At 47.5% G+C, this 18,189-nt stretch overlaps 1 protein-coding gene across 1 annotated transcript in view; it reads left to right on the forward strand.

Annotated features, from left to right (window-relative positions):
• The first annotated feature begins 10,331 nt into the window (after positions 1-10,331).
• Positions 10,332-18,189, forward strand: part of LOC138821206 (mucin-2-like) — a 51,317-nt gene continuing 43,459 nt past the window's right edge. The window contains exons 1-3 of the mRNA XM_070013299.1: positions 10,332-10,432; positions 15,868-16,004; positions 17,731-17,866. Coding sequence (XP_069869400.1) covers positions 10,332-10,432; positions 15,868-16,004; positions 17,731-17,866 — 374 coding nt within the window. The remainder of the gene's footprint in view (positions 10,433-15,867; positions 16,005-17,730; positions 17,867-18,189) is intronic.

Raw genomic sequence — 18,189 nt, forward strand, 5'->3', positions numbered from 1 at the left:
TGATCTCACCTCTCAATGAGGTATGCATTACCTCTAATTTGGCGTTTATCTCACTTCTTACTGAGGTTTGTGCAGCTTCTATTTTTGCATCCAACTCTTGTTTGATATCCTGTATCTCTTTTGATAGTTCATCCTTGTGCTCTTTCAATTTCTGATCAATTTCTCACTTTATTTCTTGAGTCATTGCCTCCAGCAACCCTTGGATGTAGCTTTTGTCTTCCATTCCTGCTTTGCTCCCACTGGGGCTCTCCCCTGCGTGGCTGCTGGCTTTTGAGGTGAGCTTGCTGTCCTGGGTGGTGGTAAACATTGTGATTTTTCTCTGTGATTTTCGCATGGGAGTTCAGGAGACTGCTCTGCAATTTTGTTTTGGTGTGTCTCTCTTTGCTTGGTTGCTAATTCTGTATTGGTAGAGAGAGTCTGTGCCTGATCCGTGTTCTGTTGGGAGCCTATTTCCAGCTGCTATTCTGACCTACTTAGGATTCTCAGCTCTCTGCTGTAGATTGCTGGCAATTCCCGCCTTTGGAAGGGTTGAGCAGCCTAGACTGCTTGTGTTTGCTCCTATGGGTGCTCTTGGGAAGATCAGATGCTCTGGATGCACTCTCCCAAATACTGGAGTCTGCTATGGGCTCCTGGTGTGTTTTTGTTTGTTTGTATGTTTTGGGCTGGTTGTGGGCTTGAACTCTAGGTTTGGGTGCTGTCCCTAAGCTCTTCAACTCAAGGCTGGCACCCTACCATTTGAGCCAGAGCACCACTTCTGACCCTTTTTGCTTTTGTGATGCTGAGGAATCAGATCCAGGGCCTCATACATCCAAGACTCTCACTCTACTGCTGAGCCGCTTTATCCGCCTGAGCTCCTGCTTACTATCAGGTGCTGGCAGCCTGTGTTGCCCAATTTCCAGCCTAGGGTATATGGGTGGAGTTTTGGTGGGGTTTGGGCTTCTCTTGTCCTGAGACTCCAGGTCTTTTGTTGTCACAGGCGTGCTTCCCGGGGAGTGCTGTTCCCTGTTTTTCTCCCCTCTGTTGAGGCATATGCTCAGCTTTTTACTTCAGTTGGGAGGAGTTGGTTGTGTTCAGGCACCCAATCCCCGGGCCTGGTTCTGGCCCCAGCCTGGGGCGCGCTCTTTAGGCCTGTGCCGATGTGTATACCACCTAGGTCATGCAGCCTGGGGGACACAGTTCAAATTTCTTCTACTGTTGGTAGTCTTGACCCAGGGGGGTTGTTCCTGGATTGGGCATTTAAGCTCCCTTCCAGGGGCACTCTTGCTCTGGCCTGGCCAGCGGAGTGTGCTCCATTGGCTGGTGGAGCTCTCAAACAGTTCCCAGTTTTAGTGGGTTCTGTGATCCGGATGTTGGGGTAGGGAGTCTAGGTCAGGGTCTGGGGATTCCCTCCAGCTCTGGTCTCCCTTGAGGGATACACTGTCCCCTGTGGGGTACTCACCCTGGAGCTGGTTGTTTCTGTGTGGTGTAGATCGTCAGTTGTTGTTGCAATCCGAGTTCAGTTGGGGTGATTGAGGGCTGGGTTGGGCGGTGGTGGCTCTGTGTGATTCTTTTCTGTCTCTGCCTCTATCGAAGCTGTCGGGTCCACAGTGTCCATGCTCAGGCGGCTTCTTCGCTGGTTGTAGAGATCCGGTGGGTCTGATGGCAGTGCTTGAGGCGGCTTCTGCTCGGGTGGTCTGCAGGCAGCCCCCTGTGCCTCTGGGACCTGGGCGGCCCCGCCGGGTCATTGCGTTGGCGATCGGGCAGGTCCGGTGCCTCAGGCGTGGGTGATCTGCAGGCAGCCCCCTGTGCCTCTGGGACCCGGACGGCCCCCCGCCGGGTATTGCGATCGCTATTGGGCAGGTCTGGTAACCTCAGGCAGCCTCTGTGCGGGTGATCTGCAGACAGGTCCCTTTGTCGAGTTGCCGGTGCCGGGCAGCTTTGGCGGGATGGAGCCTCTCTGCTTGGGTGGGGAGTGATGGGTGGGGGTGGGATCCTCGTGGAGACTCCCGGCTTGTAGGTTTCTCTGTTCCTGGCGATCAGTTGTTCTGCAAGCCGGTACCTCAGGTGGGTGATCTGCAGGCGGCCCCCTGTGTATCTGGGGCTCCGGCAGCCCCCGCCGGGCCAACTGGCCGGCAGCTTGGCGCACTGCCGAGCGGCCAGTAAAGGTTGGGGGAGGGGTCTTCACTCTTCTGTTCTGAAATTCTTCTTTTCCTCTCTTTCTTTTTTTTGTTATTTTCCACCTCATTTTTTCTCTGAATGTTCATCTTTTTGTTGTTGTCGGTCTCTTGGGGAAATGAGCATTGGAACTCGAACTCTCTTTTTGGTTGGGGAGAGCTGTGGCGTTTCCCTACTGCCCCGTCACCATCTTGGTCCCCCCTTTTCAACAGTGGAGTTTTTAGAGGCTGATATTTCCGGTGCTGTCCATAGCAATGGATGGACATAGGTTGCGTCCCAAACAACTGAGGTCTGGTTCTCACATTTTCAACACAGTGCCATAAATATAAGTTCAAATTACTCCTCAGGTTAAAGAGAGTGTAGCCATAAAAGTTGTAATCTGCAGGACTCTGATGAGAAGAATGGGAAACAGACATTCCCAGTCAGTTGGCAGCATCCTTTGGGTTCAAGCACAACCAGCTGCCATGTCTGAATGCTTGCAACTGCTGCAGAGCTCTACAGGCGCAATTGTGCAGCAATGCAAAATGAGTATCCTTGCCAAGCTTCCAGGGTATAGAAGAAACCTCGGAGGATTTATAAAAAGATATTAACCCGGAATACCTGGAGGTCTGCTGGCCGCAAGAACATGGAATTCTTCCTAAGAAGCCTTGAAAGCTGTGAAATGCTCTTATGTTGTGATGACTCAGAACCTCATGCTGAGTGTTCCCGGCAGTGGTCATGGAGTATTTAGAGGCTGATATTTCCAGTGATGTCCATAGCAATGGATGGACATAGGTCATGTCCCAAACAACAGAGTTCTGGTTCTCAAATCTTCAACACTGTGCCATAAGTGGAGGTTGAACTTACTCCTCAGGTTGAGGAGAGTGTAGCCGTAAAAGGTGTAATTAGCAGGACTCAGTTGGGAAGAACCGGAAGCAGATATTCCCAGTCAGCTGGCAGTGTCCACCATGAACAAGCACAAGTGGCTGCCACATCTGAATGCTTGCAACCACTGCAGAGCTCTGCAGGTACAATTGTGCAGCAATGCAAACTGAGTCACCTTGCCAAACTTCAGGGGTGTATAAGAAACCAGGTAGGATTTACAAGGAGATATTTACTCAGAACACCTGGGGCCTTCCAGCTGCAAGAATCTGGAATTCTTCCTAGGAACCTTTGAAAGCACTGAAATTATCTTATGTTACCATGACTCAGAACCTTAATCTGAGTGTTCTTGGCAGAGGTCATTCGGCTCAACAAAAATGTGGACTAATTAGAGTCTGGTATTTGTGGTGCCATCCATAGCAATGGATCGACATAGGATGCGTCCCTATCAACTAAAGTCTGGTTCTCAAATTTTCAACACAGTGCCATAAGTAGAGGTTCAACTTATCCCTCAGGTTGAGGAGAGTGTAGCGGTAAAAGCTGTAATCAACCAGACGCAGGTGGGAGGTATGCTAAGCGGATCTTCCCAGTCAGCTGTTAGCATCCTACGGTGACAAGTACAACTGGCTGACACGTCTGAATGCTTGAAACTGTTGCAGAAGCCTGCAGGCACACTTGTGCAGCAACACAAACTGAGTAACCTTACCAAACTTCAGGGGTGTACAAGGAAAAAGAGAGGATTTACAAGGAGATATTAACCCAGAACAACAGGAGGCCTGCCATCCGTAAGAATCTGGAATTCTTCCTAAGAAGCCTTGAAAACAGTGAAATGCTTTAATGTTGCAATTTCTCAGAACCTCATTCTGAGTGTTCCAGGCAGAGGTCATTCGGCTCAACACAACCGTGGAATATTTAGAGGCTGATATTTCTGGGCTGTCTATAGCAATGGAGAGGCAAAGATTGCCTCCCAAACACCTGAGGTCTGGTTCTCAAATCTTCAATACAGGGCCATAGGTAGAGGTTCAACTTACTCCTCAGGTAAGGAGAGTGTAGCTGTAAAAGCTGTAATCAGTAGAACTCAGGTGGGAAGAATGGGAAACGGATGTTCCCAGTCAGCTGGCAGTGTCCTATGAAGACAAGCATAAACGGCTGCCATGTCTGAATGCTTGCAAGCACTTCAGAGCTCTACAATCACAATTGTGCAGCAATGCAAACTGAGTAACCTTGCCAAACTTCAGGAGTGTAGAAGAAACCACGTAAGATTTACAAGGAGATATTAACCCAAAACACCTGGGCCTCAAGAATCTGGAATTCTCCTAGAAAGTCCTGAAAGCAATGAGATGCTCTTATGTTGCGATGGCTCAGAACCTCATTCTGATAGTTCCCAGCAGAGGTCATTCAGCTCAACACTACCTTGGAGTATTTAAGAGGTGATATTTCTGGTGCCGTCCAGAGCAATGGATAGACTTAGGTCTTGTCCCAAACAACTGAGGTCTGGTTCTCAAATCTTCAACACTGCCCATAAGTAGAGGTTCAACTTACTCTTCAGGTTGAGGAGCGAGTAGCCATATAAGCTGTAATCAGCAGGACTCAGGTGTGAGGTACCCGAAGCAGATCTTCCCAGTCAGCTGGCAGAGCCCTAGAGGACAAGCACAACTGGCTGGCACCTCTGAATGCTTGCAATCGCTGCAGAGCTCTGCAGGCGCAATTGTGCAGCAATGCAATCTGAGTAACCTTGCCAAACTTCATGGGTGTAGAAGAAACCATGATGGATTTACGAGGAGATATTAACCCGGAACACCTGGAGGCCTGTCAGCTGCAAGAATCTGGAATTCTTCCTAAGAAGCCTTGAAAGCACTGAAATGCTGTGATGACTCAGAACCTCATTCTGAGAGTTCCCAGCAGAGGTCATTCGGCTTAAGACAACTTTGGACTATTTAGAGGCTGATATTTCCGGTGCCGTTCATAGCAATGGATGGACAAAGGTCGAGTCCGAAAAAACTGAGGTCTGGTTCTCAAATCTTCATCACAGTGCCATAGGTACAGGTTCAACTTACTCCTCATGTTGAGGAGAGTAAAGCTGGAAAAGGTGTAATCAGCAGGAATCTGGTGGGAAGAACAGGAAGCAGATATTCCCAGTCATCTGGAAGCATCCTGCAGGGACAAGCACAACTAGCTGCCAACTCTGAATGCTTGTAAACACTGCAGTGCTCTTCAGGTGCAATTGTGCAGCAATGCAAACTGAGTAACCTTGCCAAATTTCAGGGGTGCAGAAGAAAACACGGAGGATTTACAAGGAGACCTTAACCCGGACCACCTAGGGGCATGCCAGCTGCAAGTATCTGGAATTACTCCTGAGAAGCCTTAAAAGCAGTGAAGTGCTCTTAGGAGTGTTCCCGGAATAGGTCATTCAGCTCAACACAACCCTGGAGTATTTAGAGGCTGATATTTCCGGTGCCGTCCATAGCAATGTATGGACATAGGTCCCGTCCCAAACATCTGAGGTCTGGTTCTCAACTCTTCAACACAAAGTGATAAGTAGAGTTTCAATTTACTCCTCAGGTTGAGAAGAATGTAGCCATAAAAGCTCTAATCAGCAGGACTCAGGGGGGAGGAATGGGTAATGGATACGACCAGTCAGCTGGCAGCATCCTAAGGGGACAAGCACAACTGGCTGCCATGTCTGCATTCTTGCAACCGCTATAGAGCTCTGCAGGCGCAAGTGGAAAGCAATGCAATCTGAGTACCCTTGCCAAACTTCAGGCATATAGAAGATACCACGGCGGATTTACAAGAAGATATTCACCAGAACCCCTGGGGGCCTGCTGACTTCAAGCATCTGGAATTCTTCCTAAGAAGCCTTGAAAGCAGTGAAATGCTCTTATGTTGTGATGACTCAGAACCTCATTCTGAGTGTTCCCAGCAGAGTTCATTCCGCTCAACACTACCATAGAGTATTTAGAGGCTGATATCGCCTGTGCTGTCCACAGCAATGGTTGGACATAGGTTGCATCCCAAACAACTGAGGACTGGTTCTCAAATCTTAAAACAGTGTCAAAAGTAGAGGTTCAACCTACTCATCAGGTTGAGGAGAGTGTAGTAAAAGCTGTAATCAGCAGGACTCAGGTGGGAGGAACGGGAACCGGATTTTCCCAGTCAGCTGGCAACGTCCTACCAGGACTAGCACAACTGGCTGCCACTTCTGAATGCTTGCAACCGCTGCAGAGCTCTGCAGGCGCAAGTGGAAAGCAATGCAATCTGAGTAATCTTGCCAAACTTCAGGCCTGTAGAAGAAACCATGGAGGATTTAAAAGAAGATATTAACTTGGAACCCCTGAGGGCCTGCCGGCTGCAAGGATCTGGAATTCTTCCTAAGAAGCCTTGAGAGTAGTGAAATGCTTTCATGTTGTGTTGACTCAGAACCTCATTCCAAGTATTTCCGGCAGAGTTCATTTGGCTCAACACAGCCTTGGAGATTTTAGTGGCTGATATTTCTGGTGCCGTCCATAGCAATGGATGGACATAGGCAGGACTCAGGTGGGAGGTACCAGAAGCCGATCTTCCCAGTCTGCTGGCAGTGTCCTACCAGGACAATCACAACCAGCTGGCACATCTGAATGTTTGCAACCTCTGCAGAGCTCTGCAGGCGCAATTGTGCTGTAATCAGCAGGACACAGTTGGGAGGACCGGGAAGCACATATTCTCAGTCAGCTGGCAGTGTCCAACGGGGACAAGCACAACTTGTTGCCATGTGTGAATGCTTGCAAACGCTGCAAAGCTCTGCAGGCACAATTGTGCAGCAATGCAAACTGAGTAATCTTGCCAAACTTCAGGGGTATAGAAGAAAACATGTAGGATTTACCAGGAGATATTAACCCAGAACCCATGGGGGCTGCCAGCTGCAAGGATCTGGAATACTTCCTAAGAAGCCTTGACAGCAGTGAAATGATTTTATATTCCAATTACTCAGAACCTGATTTTGAGTGTTCCTGGCAGAGTTCATTCGACTCAGCACAACCATGGATTATTTAGAGCCTGCTATTTCTGGTTCCATCCATAGCAATTGATAAACAAAAGTTGCATCCCAAACAAGGAAAGACTGGTTCTGAAATCTTCAACACAGTACCATAAGCAGAGGTTTAACTTACTCCTCAGGTTGAGGAGAATGTAGCTCTAAATGCTGTAATCAGCAGGATTCAGTTGGGAAGAACGTGAAGTGGATATTCCCAGTCAGCTGGCAGTGTCCAACAGGGACAAGCCCAACTGGCTGACACCTCTGAATGCTTGCAATAGCTGCATAGCTCTGCAGGAACAATTGTGCAGGAGATCAAAATGAGTAACCTTGCCAAACTTCAGGGATGTAGAAGAAACCATGTAGGATTTTCAAGTAGATATTATCACGGAACACTTGGGAGTCTGATGGCCCCAAGAATCTGGAATTCTTCCTAAGAAGTCTTGAAAGCAGAGAAATGCTCTTATGTTGCAATGACTCGGAACCTCCTTCTGAGTATTCCTGGCAGACGTCATTTGGCTCAACACAACCCTGGAGTATTTAGAGGTTAATATTTCCGGTGCCATCCATAGCAATGCATGGATATAGGTTGCATCCCATACAATGGAAGTCTGTTTCTAGAATCTCAACACAGTGCCATAAGTAGAGGTTCAACTTAGTCCTCAGCTTGAGGAGAGTGTAGCCGTTAAAGCTGTAATCAGCAGGATTCAGGTGGGAGGAACTGGAAGCAGATATTATCAGTCAGCTGGCAGTGTCCTATGGGGACAAGCTCAACTGGCTGGCAAGTCTCAATGCTTGCAACCTCTGAAGAGCTCTGCAGGTGCAATTGTGCAGCAATTCATACTGAATAACCTTGCCAAACTTCAGGGGTATAAAAGAAACCACGTCAGATTTACAAGGAGATATTTACCCGGAACACATCTGGGCATTCCGGCAATAAGAATCTGGCATTCTTCCTAAAAAGCCTTGAAAGCAGTGAAATGCTCTTATTTTGCCATGACTCAGAACCTCATTCTGAGTGCTCCCGTCAGAGGTACATTGGCTTAACACAACTGTGGACCAATTAAGGCTGATATTTCCATTGCCGTCCATACCAATGGATGGACATAGGTCGCATCACATACAATGGAAGACTTGTTGTCAAATCTTCAACACAATGCCATAAGTAGAGGTACAACTTCCTTCTCAGGTTGAGGGGAGTGTAATGGTAAAAGCTATAATCAGCAGGACTCAGGTGGGATGAACTGGAAGTGGATATTATCAGTCAGCTGGCAGTGTCCTACGGGGACAAGCAAAACTGGCTGCCAAGTCTGAATGCTTGCAACCGATGAAGAGCTCTGCAGGTGCAATTGTGAAGCAATGCAAACTGAATAACCTTGCCAAACTTCAGGGATATAAAAGAAACCACGTCTGATGTACAAGGAGATATTTACCTGGAACACGTCTGGTCCTTCGGGTCGCAAGACTCTGGCATTCTTCCTAAAAAGCCTTGAAAGCAGTGAAATGCTCTTATGTTATGATGACTCAGAACGTCATTCTGAGTGCTCCTGGCAGAGGTAATTTGGCCTAACACAACCGTGGACCAATGAAGGACTGATATTTCCGTTTCTGTCTATACCAATGCATGGACATAGGTCGCATCCCAAACAACTGAAGACTGGTTGTTAAATCTTCAACACAGTGTCATAAGTGTAGGTACAACTTCCTCCTCAGGTTGAGGAGAGTGTAATGGTAAAAGCTCTATTCAGCAGGACTCAGGTGGGAGGAACTGGAAGCGGTTATTCCCAGTTAACTTGCAGCATCCTACGGGGACAAGCACAACTTGCTGACACATCTGAATGCTTGCAACTGCTGCAGAGCTCTGCAGGCACAAGTGTGCAGCAATGCAAACTGAGTAACCTCGCCAAATTTCAGGGGTGTAGAAGAAATCAAGTAAGATTTAGAAGGAGATATTAACCCGGAATGCCTGGGGTGCCTGCCACCTGCAACAATCTGGCATTCTTCTTAAGAAGCCTAGAAAGTCGTGAAATGCTCTATATTGTGATGACTCAGGATCTCATTCTGTCCCGGCAGAAGTTATTTGGCTCAATAATACCATGGAGCATTTAGAGGCTGATGTTTCGCTGCCATCCATAGCAATGGATGGACATAGGTTGCGTCCTAAACAATGGAAGTCTGGTTCTCAAATCTTCAACACAGTGCCATAAGTAGAAGTTCAACTTCCTCCTCAAGTTGAGGCGAGTATAGCGGTAATAGCTGTATGCAAGAGGACTCAGGTGCGAGGAACAAGAAGACGATATTTCCATTCAGCTGGCAGTGTCCTACAGGGAGAACCAGAACTGGCTGCCAGGTCTGAATGCTTGCAACTGATGCAGAGTACTGCAGGTGCAATCGTGCAGCAATGCAAACTCAGCATCCTTGCCAAACTTCAGGGGGGTAGAAAAAACCACATAGGATTTACAAGGAGATATTTACCTGGAACACCTGGGGGGCCTACCGGCAGCAAGAATCTGGCATTCTTCCTAAGAAACCTTGAAAGCAGTGAAATGCTCTTATGTTGCAATGACTCAGAAGTTCATTCTGAGTTTTGCTGTCAGAGGTCATTCGGCTCAACACAACGATGGAATATTTATAGGCTGATATTTCCGGGGCCATCCATAGAATTGCATGGACATAGATTGCATCCCAAACAACTGAGGTCTGGTTTTCAAATCTTCAACACAGTGCCATAAATAGAGGTTCAACTTATACCTCAGGGTGAGGAGATTGTACTGGTAAAAGCTGTAATCAGGAGGACTCCAGTGGGAGGATTGGGAAGTGAATATTCCCAGTCATCTGCCAGCTTCCTACGGGGAGAAGCCCAACTGGCTGCCACTGAATGCTTGCAACCACTGCAGAGCTCTGCAGGCACAATTGTGCAGCAATGCAAACTGAGTAACCTTTCCAATTCTTCCTAAGAAGCTTTGAAAGCTAAGAAATGCTGTTATGTTGTGATGACTCAGAGCCTCATTTGGTGTGTTCTCAGCAGAGGTCATTTGGCTCAACACAACGGTGGAGCTTTTAGAGACTGATAGTTCCGGTGCCGTCCATTGCAATGGATGGACAAAGTTCGTGTTGCAAACAACAGAAATCTGGTTCTCAAATGTTCAACACCGTGTCATAAGGAGAGGTTCACCTTACTCCTCAGGTTGAGGAGAGTGTAGCGGTAAAAGTTGTAATCAGCAGGACACAGGTGGGAGGAACAGGAAGTGCATGCTCCCAGTCAGATGGCAGTGTTGTACTGGTACCAACACAACTGACTGCTATGCCTGAATGCTTGCAACTGCAGCAGATCTCTGCAGGCACAATTGTGAAGCAATGCAAAATGATGAACCTTGCTAAACTTCAGGGTGTAGAAGAAACCATGTAGGATTTAGAAGGAGATATTAACCTGTAACACCTGGGGGCCTGCCGGCCACAAGAATCTGGAAAACTTCCTGAGAAGCCTTGAAAGCAATGAAATGCTCTTATGTTGTGATGACTCAGAACCTTATTCTGAGTGTTCCCGGCAGAGGTCATTCGGCTCAACACAACCGTATTTAGAGGCTGATATAGACTATTGCAAATTACTGGGAGTATCCATTTCTCATTCCTCCCACCTGACTCCTGCTGATTAGAGCTTTTACTGATACACTCTCCTCAACCTGAGGAGTAAGTTGATTCTCTACTCAGGGCACTGAGTTGAAGGTTTTAGAACCAGACTTCCATTGATTGGACGCGAGATATTTCCATCCATTGCTATGGATGGCACCCCAATTGTCAGCCTTTAAGTAATCCAGGGTGGTGTTGAGCCGAATGACTTCTGCTGGGAACACTCAGAATGAGGTTCTGAATCATCGCAGCAGAAGAGCTTTCAATGCTTCTTAGAAAGAATTCCAGATTCTTGCAGCCGGATGGCGCACAGGTGTTCCGGATTCATATGTTTGCCTAAACCCTATATGGTTTCTTCTACACACCTGAAGATTTACAAGGTTACTCAGTTTGCATTGCTGTACAATTGCACCTCCAGAGCTCTGCAGCAGTTGCAAGTATTCAGAGGTGCTCTTCAGTTGTGCTTGTCCTCGTAAGACGCTGCCAGCTTACTGGGAATATCCCCTTCTTGTTCCTCCCACCTGAGTCCTGCTGATTAGAGCTTTTACACCTATACTCTCTGCAACCTGAGAAGTAATTTGAACCTCTACTTAGTGCACTGTGTTGAAGATTTGAGAACCAGACTTCTGTTGTTTTGGATGTGACTTATGTCCATCCATACCTATGAACGGCACCAGAAATATCAACGTCTAAATACTCCATGGTTGTGTTGAGCCGAATGAGCTCTGCTGGGAACACACAGAATGAGGTTCCAATTCACCACAACATAAGAGCATTTCACTGCTTTCAAGGCTTCTTAAGAAGAATTCCAGATTCTTGCAGCCAGCAGGGCCACAGTTGTTCCGGGTTCATAACTCCTTCTAAATCCTATGTGTTTTCTTCTACACACCTGAAGTTTTGCAAGGTTACTCAGTGTGCATTGCTTATAATTGCACCTGCAGAGCTCTGCTGCGGTTGCAAGCATTCAGACTTGGCTTTCAGTTGTTCTTTTATCAGTAGGACGCTGCCAGCTGACTGGGAATATCCGCTTCTCATTCCTCCCACCTGAGTCCTGCTAATTAGAGTTTTTAATCTCTACACACTCCCCAGCCTGAGGAGTAAGTTGAATCTCTACTTAGGGCACTGTGTTGAAGTTTTGAGAACCAGATTTCTGTTGTTTTGGACACGACCTATGTCCATCCATTGCTATGGACAGCACCAGTAATATCAGCCTCTAAATATTCCAGGGTGGTGTTGAGCCAATTGACCTCTGCCGGGAACACTCAGAATGAGGTCTGAGTTATCGCAACATAAGAGCATTTCACTGCTTTCGAGGGTTCTTTAGAAGTATTCCAGATTCTTGCAGTTGGCAGGCTCACAGGTGTTCCAGGTTCATATCTCCGTTAAATCCTTCATGGTTTCTTCTACACATCTGAAGTTTTGCAAGGTTTCTCAGTTTGCATTGCTGCACAATTGTGCCTGCATAACTTTGCAGTGGTTGCAAATATTCAGACTTGGCATTCAGTTGTGCTTGTCCCCATAGGACTCTACCTGCTGACTGGGAATATCTGCTTCTCCTTCCTACCACCGGAGTCTTGCTTATTAGAGCGTTTCCTGATACACTCTCCTCAAACTAAGAAGAAAGTTGAACCTCGACTTAGGGCACTGTGTTGAAGATTTGAGAACCAGAATTCCTTTGTTTTGGATGCGACCTATGTCCATCCATGGCTATGGAAAACACGGGAAATATCAGCTTCTAAATACTCCATGGTTGTTTTGAGCCGAATGACCTCTGCCAGGAGCACTCAGAATGAGGTTCCGAGTCACCAAAACATAAGAGCATTTCACTGCTTTCAAGGCTTTTAAGGAAGAATTCCAGACTCTTGCAGAAGGCAGGTCCACAGGAGTTCCGTGTTCATATTTCCTTCCAAATCCTACGTGGTTTCTTCTACACAGCTGAAGTTTTCAAGGTTACTCAGTTTGCATTGCTGTACAACTGCACCTGCTGTGCTCTGCAGTGGTTGCATGCATTCAGACATGGTGTTCAGTTGTGCTTGTCCTCGTAGATGCTGCCAGCTGACTGGGAATATCTGCTTCTTGTTCCTCCCACTTCAGTCCTGCTAATTAGAGCTTTTATTTCTACATGCTCCCCAACCTGAGGAGTAAGTTGAATCTCTACTTAGGGCACTGTGTTGAAGTTTTGGGAACCAGACTTTCATTGTTTTGGACACAACCTATGTCCATCCACTGCTATGGACAGCACTGGTAATATCAGCCTCTAAATATTCCAGGTTGCTGTTGAGCCAAATGACCTCAGCTGGGAACACTCAGAATGAGGTCTGAGTCATCGCAACATAAGATCATTTCACTGCTTTCAAGGGTTCTTTAGAAGTATTACAGATTCTTGCAACCAGCAGGCTCACAGGTGTTCCGGGTTCATATCTCCGTTAAATCCTTCGTAGTTTCTTCTACACAGCTGAAGTTTTGCAAGGTTTCTCAGTTTGCATTGCTGCACACTTGTGCTTGCAGAGCTTTGCAGCAGTTGCAAATATTCAGACTTGGCACTCAATTGTGCTTGTCCCCATAGGACGCTGCCTGCTGACTGGGGAATATCTGCTTCTCCTTCCTCCCACCTGAGGCTTGCTGATTAGAGCTTTTATGTTACACTCTCTTCAAGTTGAGGAGTAAGTTGAACCTCTACTTATGACACTGTGTTGCAGATTTGAGAACCAGAATTCCATTGTTTTGGACACGACCTATGTCCATCCATTGCTATGGAAGGCACTGGAAATATCAGCATCTAAATACTCCATGGTTGTGTGGAGACGAAAGACCTCTACTGGAACACACAGAATGAGGCTCTGAGTCACCGCATCATAAGAGCATTTCACTGCTTTCAAGGCTTCTTAGGAAGAATTCCAGACTCTTGCAGCCTGTAGACCCACAGGTGTTACGGGTTAATATCTCCTTCTAAATCCTATGTGGTTTCTTCTACACAGATGAAGTTTTGCAAGGTTACTCAGTTTGCATTGCTGCACGATTGCACCTGCAGAGCTCTGCAGTGGTTGCAAGCATTCAGACGTTGTGTTCAGTTGGGCCTGTCCCCATAGGACACTGCCAGCTGACTGAGAATATCTGCTTCTCCTTCCTCCCACCTGAGTCCTGCTGATTACAGCTTTTACCGCTACACTCTCCTCCAGCTGAGCAGTAAGTTGAACCTCTACTTAGAGCACTGTGTTGAAGACTTGAGAAACAGACTTCCATTGTTTGGATGCGACCTATGTTCTTCCATTGCTATGGACGGCACTGGAAAGATCAACTTCTAAATACTCCACGGTTGTGTTGAACCGAATTGCCTCTGCCGTGAACACTCAGAATGAGGTTCATAGTCATGGCAACATAAGAGCATTTCACTGCTTTCAATGCTTTTTAGGAAGAATTCCAGACTCTTGCAACCAGCAGGCCCTCAGGTGTTTTGGGTTCATATCTCCCTCTAAATCCTATGTGGTTTCTTCTACACAGATGAAGTTTAGCAAGGTTACTCAGTTTGTATTGCTGCACAATTGCTCCTGCAGCGCTCTGCATGAATTGCAAGCATTCAAATGTGGCGCTCTGTTGTACTCGTTGCCGAAATTGGTGCCAGCACACTGGGAATATCTGCTTCTCATTCCTCCCACTTGATTCCTGCTGATTAGAGCTTTTATGGCTACACTCTCCTCAACTTTAGTAGTAAGTTGTTCCTCTACTCAGGGAACTGAGTTGAAGATTTGAAAACCAGACTTCTGTTGTTTTGGATGCGAGCTATGTCCATCCATTACTATGGATGGCACCGGAATATCAGCCTCTAAATACTCCAGGGTGGTGTTGAGCCGAATGAGCTCTGCCGGGATCACTCAGAATGAGGTTCTGAATCATTGCAGCAGAAGAGTATTTCACTGCTTTCAAGGCTTCTTAGGAAGAATTCCAGATTCTTGCAGCCGGCAGGACCACAGGTGTTCCAGGTTCATATGTCCGTCTAAACCCTATATGGATTTTTCTATACACCTGAAGTTTTGCCAGGTTACTCAGTTTGCGTTGCTGCACAAGTGCACCTGCAGAGCTCTGCAGCAGTTGCAAGCATTCAGAGGTGGTGTTCAATTGTGCTTGTCCTGTAAGACACTGCCAGCTTATTGAGAATATCCCCTTCTCCTTCCTCCCACCTGAGTCCAGCTTATTAGAGCTTTTACCACTACACTCTCCTCAACCTGAGGAGTAGGTTGATCCTTTACTTAGGGCACTGTGTTCAGCATTTGAGAACTAGCTTTCCATTCTTTTGGATGCGACCTCTGCTATCCATTGCTATGGATGGCACCAGAAATATCAATCTCTAAATACTCCATGGTTGTGTTGAGCCGAATGACCTCTGCTGGGAACACACAGAATGAGGTTCCTAGTCACCACAACATAAGAGCATTTCACTGCTTTCAAAGCTTCTTAGGAAGAATTCCAGAATCTTGCAGCCTGTAGGCCTACAGGTGTTACGGGTTAATATCTCCTTCTAAATTCTACGTGGTTTCTTCTATACAGCTGAAGTTTTGCAAGGTTACTCAGTTTGTATTGCTGCACGATTGCGCCTGCAGAGCTCTGCAGCGGTTGCAAGCATTCAGACATTGTGTTCAGTTGGGCTTGTCCCCATAGGGGACTGCCAGCTGACTGGGAATATCTCCTTCTCCTTCCTCTCACCTGAGTCCTGCTGATTAGAGCTTTTACTGCTACACTCTCCTCAACCTGAGGAGTAAGTTGAATGTCTACTAAGAGCACTATGTTGAAGATTTGAGAACCAGACATCCGTTGTTTTGGACGCGACCTATTTCCATGCATTTCTATGGAAGGCAACAGACATATCAGCCTCTAAATACTCCACGGTTGTGTTGAGCCGAATGACCTCTGCCAGGAACACTCAGAATCACGTTCTGAGTCATCGCAACATAAGAACATTTCACTGCTTTCAAGTCTTCCCACAGAGCATAGTGTCTACACTCAGCAGAGTCCCATTTTCTTAGTCCCAAGATCCCAGTGTCCACAATTCATAAGGTCCAGTGTCCACTCCCCAGATACCAGTGTCCACACTCTCCAGATCCCAGTGTCCATGATTCACAGAGTCCAGTGTCTACACTCAAAACATCCTAGGATCCACATTGTCCAGATCCAAGTGTCCACACTCCTAAGATCCCAGTATCTACACTCTCCAGATCCCAGTGTCCACAGTCCACAGATCACAGTGTCCACAATCCCCAGATCCCAGTGTGCACACTCCCTTATCCAAGTGTCCACACTCCCAAGATCCCAGTATCCACACTGCCAGATGCCGAGTCCACACTCTCCAGATGTCAGTCTCCACACTCCACAGATCCCAGTGTCCACACTTCCCAGATATTATTGTTCACACTCCCCAGAGTCCAGTGTGCAAATTCCCTAAATCCCAGTGTCCACACTCCCCAGATTCCAGTGTCCATTCTCCCCAGAACCCAGTGTCCACACTCCCCCAATCCCAGTGTACACATTCCCCCGATCCCAGTGTCCACACTCCCCATATCCCAGTGACCACAATACACAGAATCCCCAGAAAATAGTGTCCACAATACACAGAAGCCAGTGTCCACACTCCCAGACATCAGTGACCACACTCTCCTGATCACAGTGTCCAATGTCCCAAATCCCATTGTCCACCCACCCAGATCCCAGTGTCCATAGTGCCCAGAGTTCAGTGTGCACACTCCTGTAATCCCAGGTTCCATACTCACCATATCCCAGTGTCAACACTCCAAAGAGTAGTACAGTGTCCAAACTTCCCACAACCCAGTATCCAGAATCCATAGATTCCAGGGTCCACACTGCCCAGATCCCTGTGTCAATATTTCCCACACCCCAGAATCCATAGGTTCCGGTGTCCACACTCCCCACGTCTCAATGTCCATGCTCCCCCATCCCAGTGTCCAAACTGCCCTGACCCCAGTGTCCACACTCCCAGAATCCCGAGTCCACAATTCCAGATCCCACACTCGCCAGATATCAGTGTCCACATTCTCAATATCCCAGTGTCCCCACTTACAAGATCCCAGTGTCCACACTCCCTTGATCCCAGTGTCCACAATCCCAAGATCCTAGTGTTCACATTCCCAAGATCCCAGTGTCCACAATCCCCAGATCCCAGTGTCCACACTCCCAGATCTCCGTGGTCTCACTCTCCAGATCCCAGTGTGCACATTCCCCTTATTCTAGTTTCCAAACACCAAAGATTCCAGTGCCCAAAGTGCCAGGTTCCTGTGTACTCCCTCTCCATATCCCAGTGCACACCCTCCCACATCCCAGTGTTCACATGACCCAGAATCCAGTATGCACCCTCCTCTAATCCTAGGATCCACACTCCCCATATCCCAGTGTCAACATTCCAAAGAATACAGTGTTCAAACTCCCCACACCCCAGTGTACAGACTTCATAGATTCCAGTGTCCACACTGCCTAAATCCCAGTGTCTATCCTCCCAAGATCCCAGTGTACACACTCTCCACTCTTCAATGTCTATAGTGCATGGACTCAAGTGTCCACATTCCTCAGATCTTAGTGTCCTCAATAATCACAGTGTCCACACTCCACAGATACCAGTTTCCACACTTCCCAGAGTGCAATGTGCAGACTCCCCAGATGCCAGTGGCCACACCCCACAGAGAACAGTGTCCACACTCCAAAGATACAATGTGCATAATACCCAGATCCCAGTGGCCTCATTGCTCAGATATCAGTGTACACACTACCCACAGTCCAGAGTGCACACTCCTCTGATCTTAGGATCCACACTCCCCAGATCCCTGGGTGCACTTTCCTCAGACCCACTGTCCACACAATACAATTCCCAGTGTCCACCCCCCCCACAGAGCAGTGTCCACACTCTCCAGAGTCCAGTGTCCTCACTACTAAGATCCCAGTGTCCATAATCCACAGAGTACATTTCCCAGATATCAGTGTCCACTCTCCCTAGGTCCCAGTGTGCACATTCCCCAGACTCCAGTGTTCATAGTCCCCAGATCCAAGCTTCCAGACTTCCCTGATCCCAGTGTCCAAACTGCCAGATCCCAGTGTCAACATTCCTCAGATCCCAGTGTCCATACTCCCAACATCCCAGTGTCCACACTCCCAACTTCCCAGTGTCCACACTCCCAACATCCCAGTGTTCACAGAACCCCGATCCAAGTGGGCACACTCCCCCTATACCAGTGTCCACACTCCCCAGATCCCAGTGTCCACATTCCCAGATCTCAGTGTGCACATTACCCAGAGAACAGTGTGCACACACCTCAAATTCCATGGTCCACACTCCCCATATCACAGTGTCCAGTTGATAGAGTGTCCAAACTCCTCATATTCTAGTGTCCAGACTCCATAGATTCAGAGATCCTGCCACACTCCTAGATCCCAATATGCACACTCCTCAGAGTCCAGGTTGCACATTCCTCAGAGTCCAATGTCCTCACTGCCAAGATCCCAGTGTTCACACTCCCTAGATCCCAATGTCC

Source organism: Dipodomys merriami, unplaced genomic scaffold, assembly GCF_024711535.1.
Source record: "Dipodomys merriami isolate MVZ:Mamm:240054 unplaced genomic scaffold, mDipMer1.0.p SCAF_90, whole genome shotgun sequence".
Lineage (NCBI taxonomy): Eukaryota > Metazoa > Chordata > Mammalia > Rodentia > Heteromyidae > Dipodomys > Dipodomys merriami.